The 6,469-nt window shown below is 32.1% G+C and overlaps 1 protein-coding gene across 1 annotated transcript; it reads right to left on the bottom strand.

The window, feature by feature from the left end:
* Positions 1-428: 428 nt before the first annotated feature.
* LOTGIDRAFT_178394 (hypothetical protein) lies at positions 429-1,669 on the bottom strand (the record flags this gene model as incomplete). The annotated part of the gene is made up of 2 exons (XM_009056001.1): positions 429-532; positions 1,339-1,669. 2 exons carry the CDS (start codon positions 1,667-1,669, stop codon positions 429-431), a joined length of 435 nt encoding a protein of 144 aa, XP_009054249.1.
* Between the last annotated feature and the right edge of the window lie 4,800 nt (positions 1,670-6,469).

The following is a 6,469-nucleotide window of genomic DNA, read 5'->3' on the forward strand; positions in this document are numbered from 1 at the left end:
TCTGTCATAATATTTTCTAAATAAACTTTACACTTTCAGAAATTCAAATAAAATTTAGAAACGACCCTCTTTCACCGATAATTGCAATTTTTAAATTTTGTGTACTTTCTTTAATAAATAATTAATAGTTTTATGTCGTGTACCAATAGCAAATACGATTTATTGCTCTCCAATTTGTGGGGTCAATTAAATCAATCGTAAAGTTGATGGCATTACTTTATTTACTGACAGTTTCACACTTGTTTTATTCTAAAACGATTACTCTTCTTGTTATAGTAATCATTGTTTCTTTATATTACAATTACTCAATCAAATAATGTAATTACTCTCAAGTAGTCGCCAATTAGATTATCATTAACTAACACGTCATAGTATACAAACTGTTTCTAACGACAACTGTCGTAAAAACGAATATTGAATTAACAAATTTAAGCAAATAATGTTTTAAATTTATATTTCGTAAGAATAATATGAATAAAATTCATGTGAATTAAAACAAAAGTTTGTTCGTACGCTTTTGCACAAGGAAAACCTATAATTTCCTTTATAATATTTGTAACCGGTCTTGGCTTATAAGATATAATAATGTATATGTACACAATTTCATATTCACATATTTACACATAAATAACACATTCAAACCAAATCACCGTAAATTAGACGGTAACGATGGAAAGGAATTACAGTTCCAAGCACTATAAGGATGCGATACACCTCGGGCACCTAATTGTCCGTAAGCTAATCCGTTCATACCGAGTGGAAAGGGATAACTTGTTAATGCTCTACCACCTTGAGAGGCATCCAATACACTATTATTCGTTGAAGTCATGCCGCTGAGCATAGATCTTTGAAGATCGAATTGAGATTCAAAAAGTCCTGGTATCAGAGACACTGGAAGGGAATTAGGCATGGATTTCATATCTACAATCTTTGGTGGAGGACTTGGAATTTTATCAAAGATGTCGGGTTTGGTCTTTTCTTCTGAACGAACTCGTCTGCTTGTAAAATGTGATCTTGATGATTCCATAGAAGAATGTTTGGAGGTTCCAATAATACTGTCAATACTAAATACTGCTGGTCGTTTCAACGAATTTGGTGTGGAGGCGGCAAGGGGAGATGACTCTTCCAAATCGTCAGAATCAACCCTAGAATGTTCAGCACGTGGACTTAAACTATCGTCTGGTTTGGTTTCGTCTTCTTGGAATTCGTCACTGTTATTGACCTCGCTGATTGAAAGATGATCAGAACTTTTATAATTGATGTCCAAATCACAAGAAGATGAAGTTTCACCACCATCCGATCTGTCACTCAAATTGTCACCCAAACGATTTCCGGCACCTTTAACACGACGTTTTCGACGTCTGTAGTTTCCGTTTTCAAACATTTCTTCACAATTAGGATCCAAGGTCCAGTAATTTCCTTTTCCAGGTTTTCCCTTTTCACGAGGAACTTTGACGAAGCAGTCATTCAGACTAAGATTGTGACGGATAGAATTCTGCCAGCCTTGTTTGTTGTCATGATAATAAGGAAATCGTTCCATGATAAATTGATAGATTCCATTTAATGTCACTTTCCTGTCTGGTGATGCTTTAACTGCCATGGCTATCAGAGCGATGTACGAATAAGGTGGTTTCTGTGGCTGTTCTCTTCTCTGAAGGTCTTCTATCATTTTCATAGCATAAGCTCTATTGATATCCAGGGTTGGGTTGTAGTAGAGACCATATGGATAGGCAGCTGCCCCAAGAGCTGGGTAAAAACTCTGCATTGTTGTAATTTACTGGTTACTTCTGAAAATACAAAAAAATGAAATATTATAAAAATGTAATACAGAAGGTCACATTTGAATAAACCAATGGACTGTTCAATTTTATGTTGCTCTTCAACAAATCTAAAATATTCACCTTATAATTAAATTCTTTAAATCTATCCACAGTATCTAGTTGAATCCACTGACGTAAGTCCAAAATTTCAAATAAATGTTTCCAAGTTGTTAAAAAATATGTAGAAGTGTATTGGAAGACGATCAAATGATATCTGAAGATTTGTAGCCAGATCGAGCCTTCTTATTGCTGCCTATTTACATAACACTCATCATAGCTATTGTTGTATGTTATTGTTTTTGTATAGCTAGTTGACTTACTGTTAGCTAAATAAATGAATGAACATTCAATCACCGTTACACTTTCTTTTGTTCCAGAAGGTGAGGAAAACGTCAGTTAAGACTTACGATACAGAACACTTAGTCCACCTCAGCCAATCGCTGCTCGTAATTTCAAGTGAAATGTTTATAAAACATTACTAACAATTATTTCGCCCACCCAAGATGTAGAAGGGGGTGTTTATTTTGAAATTTGGAAACGAGAAATTGACCACCCTTAACATAAACATTGATTAGAAAATCTTTTTATAACCATTCTGCTGTAACCCTCATTTCATTAACTACAAGTTGATCAGAATCTCACAAAATAACCCTTCGAAATTTTACCAATATTATTACAGCTATACCAAATAAATGTCTTTTTGTGTAAAAAATTAAAAATGATTATAAACATATAAGATAAGAATGCCTGAAGGAAAAAATAGTCCGATTTATAAACACCCCAATGTCTTAGATCAAATTTCGATTTGGGGAGAAATTGGATCCTCTGATACTTCATGATTGGGTGTTGGTTGACTTTTGTCATCATAATTTACACGGTTTAACGTTACAAACAACTTCACTAATGATACCAAATATTTCTTATTATTTGGTTATATGATAGTTATTTAAAATCTTGTCAAAGAAAATAATAAGGCAATAAGGGTGGTAATAATAGACATCCCTGTACCCTGCCCTCGTGTTTTATATCAAAATAAACTCTAAATTAAGCTATTAAATTGAATGTATCTAGCGAGTGGAGATGTGGTAAAAGTAAGAAGTTTGAGGGCGGGTAATATGATGGTATCGTTCACTATCATAATATTGAAAATAATAACTTTTCTATTTACATAATTTAAACAGCTCTTTGAAAAGATGTCAACAAATTTGATAGCTTGTTGAAATTCAGTTGGTAGAAAAAGATACATTAACGCCTAGATATTTATGATATTATTTTCAAATTCGATAAATATTTCATAAGAAAAATAGGCATTCCACCCTATATTACAGATGCTGTAGTTCATATAGAATAATTTTGTGTAAAACATATCTTGATCTATTTTTTATAATATCTCGACCTATGCCGGGATTGAACCCTGGACCTTCAGGTTAGCGAGCAAGCGTCTAACTCACTGAGCCACCGCGGCTCCGGCCGTACGACGAAAAGAGAGCAACATTTTTGAAGGTAGTATAAGATTCGAGCAATTTTTATGAGGTTATTAACTTTTAATATAATCCATTATTTAATGAGTAATGTACTTTTCCAATTAAAATTTCTTTTTATAATACTTGTCATAGATTGAAAGCTGATCATTGATTGAAAAACTTGATACTCACCTAAAAGTTGTGTGAGTAATCTTTTTTACGGTTTGAAATGTTTTGAATGTTACCATATTGCTGTGAAAAAAGACAGTACAGATTATTGGGTTACATGTTGGTAATACATATATGTCTTGTCGAAAAAAAACTTTTGATTTGTTGGAGTAAGTGTAACTTGTGTTTTATTTCAACAAAAATTCTATCTATTTACATTATTTAGGAAGTTGGTGTTTTGCAAGGTTACGCTCTTTTCCCTGCCATCTTACAAATATTTGCAAAAAAATATTGGAGCTGTCATGAAATGTTTGTAATCCGATTTCAGTCTTATAGATTGTGATGCTGTGCTGATTCAAGATGAATAATGCACTTTAATTTGGAAATTACAATAAAAATAAAATTCATAAATATTAGGAATTTGGCAGGGTTACGCTCTTTTGCCCTATTTATTTACTGTATGTACATAAGGCATTAAATCTATCTGAAAAGGTATGCAAGCTGACCGAAAAAGCTCCTCAGACTCATAAAATGTAATCATAGGGCAGTGATAATGAAAGACGACACATCCTTCTATTTCAAAAACTAAATTAACAAATGTTTAAAAATTCATAACTTACAAAATTTTTGATGCTTAAAAATCAATCACTTAATATCGTAGTGTCAAGAAGAAAATACGCTATTCTTATGTTATATGAATTCATTTATAAATGAGAAATTTTTCCAATTACATTTTTGTTGCTTGTTTGTTGGTTCAATAAATTGACGATTAAGAAGATTTTCTGTCTCTATATTGATATCTAAAAAAGGTTTGACCGTTTTATCATTATTCAAAGCCTACAATTTATGAAAATTATCAAAGGATGCATATTCAAACTTTATTAACTATTAAGAAAAAGAACAATATACATACTTGAATAAGTAGAGTTTATACCGTTTCCTGAACAACCATCATTCTTCACATACGAACTAACTTATAAAACGAGAAATAAGAAAAGTGAATGTGTGGTCCCCCAATGTATATTTATTTCTTTGATTTGGGAGGGCAGGCACGATGGAATACTGCGAGTTGAGAAGACCTTTATCTATCAGTGAGCCTTTTGTAAACAAAACGAGTGTATATTCTGAAGTCGGATATCGCTCAATTCATACATTGGGCATTAGAGAAAACAGTGAAGCTAATGTAGAGTAAATGTCGAAAGAGCAAAGTGATATGAAAACGACTGTATGTTTATTTGTGCAATTGTGCTGGAAGTACAACTGTTTACATTTCGTTCCGGGTGATGACGAAAAGATTCCGATTTTTTAACGATAACACTGCTGGTTGTATGACGTGGGTGGGGAAAGATGTCTGTACTAATATTTTGACGGATTGAGAGTGATTTCTAATTCGTTTAAATTAAAAATAAATATATATCTATTAATGAGAGAAAGGAAGAAGCTGTTTATGTTATTGTTAACATAATTTCAGTCAAAAGACGTCGTCTTCAATTCTTCAAGTGTGGTTCCCTTTCAGAATAGACAGGAGTATTAACAAATCTTCCACCACAGAAGGAAGAACAAAACAACAAACTTTAGTTTTATTCAAATTCATGTGAATTGGTCAATATTATGTTTTAGCTAATCACTTCCGGAGCACCTGCAATATATATCCTTAGATATTATTAACAGATTTCGTGCATTGAAATAGTAGTGTAGTATAATGAAGATGTATGTTTCCGCGGCTGGAAGACCCCGTTTTTACATTTTTTCTTAAAAAATGATGCATATCGTAATTGCAGAATCTATTCATGAGACCAACTTCATAAAAGCCCAACGGTTACATTGGTTTTTATGATTCCCTATCCAAAACTATATTCTGTGATTAAAATAAAGGGTATGCCAACTTTAATGGTACATATATTTTTAAGTAGACAAGTCTTGTTTGTATTATTATAAACAAGATTAGAGTCAAAACCTGCCCTCCTTCTTTAAATTGATCTTAAAATATACAACTTATAAATAGTCAAATGGTGTTTTTGATAAAACTTGGGTCAAATTACTACATTGTGGACAAGCTGTAGACTTTATGTTTCTTTCTTTAACATCCTGCTAGATATTGATAGATCATGGTATCTCGGCAAAATAGAATGATATCGTCATCGAAGAAAAAAAAACTCCTAATAACATGAGCAATAACGTTTCTAACATTAACAACATGAAAAGAAGCTACCAAGTCATCAGCAACAGTAGGCTAACAACGTAAATGGAAACAACAGATATGCAACCGTGAAAATATTAAATATTAAATTGATCATATTCAATACAAAACTTCAAATTTCAGTTGTTCCAATGAATTGTAAGGAAGAGTTTTTGTCATATTCTTACCAGTATTTCCAAAAACCACACCTGTAGAGTCCCCTATTGTAACACGAGACTTTTTTTTACAATATTATTAGCCTAAAGGATAAAGTAAAGTTTCCATGAATACTCTTTAAAATTTAATTGATAAAAAATGAAACTAAATATTGCGGCTTGAATTTAAAATCAAAGAAATGTCTTGAGGATATTTAACTTCTTAAAATACAAACATATCTTGGTGAATATCCACCGATTTCGTGGGAAATGGTCAAAAGATGAATTAAGAAGAACACACATCCTAAATCTTAAAGTCAACATAAAGATTAGTAGCCACGATCAAGACTTGTTCAATATGAGCTAACAAGATCAAACGGTCATTTGTATTCTAATGACCATTAAGTGACCAGTACTTGACCACATGAGATTTTGTATTTTTCAAGCTGTTGTAATTTTAATCTTTAAATCGCAGTACCTTATTTGATGTAAAACAATACGATATTGATCTTCATGCTAGTACTTGATAGACCACACCCTTAGGTTATGATTCATATTTTTGAATTTGGTGAGAATCTATTTTCAAATTGCTTAGGAGAAAACTAAAAAGGAAGTCCAGCTTATGGAGCTATTGCTTATATAATATTTATATTTCAGAGTTTGTGGAATACAGAATTAGTCCGT

The sequence above is a fragment of the Lottia gigantea genome (genome assembly GCF_000327385.1).
Source record: "Lottia gigantea unplaced genomic scaffold LOTGIsca_26, whole genome shotgun sequence".
NCBI lineage: Eukaryota > Metazoa > Mollusca > Gastropoda > Lottiidae > Lottia > Lottia gigantea.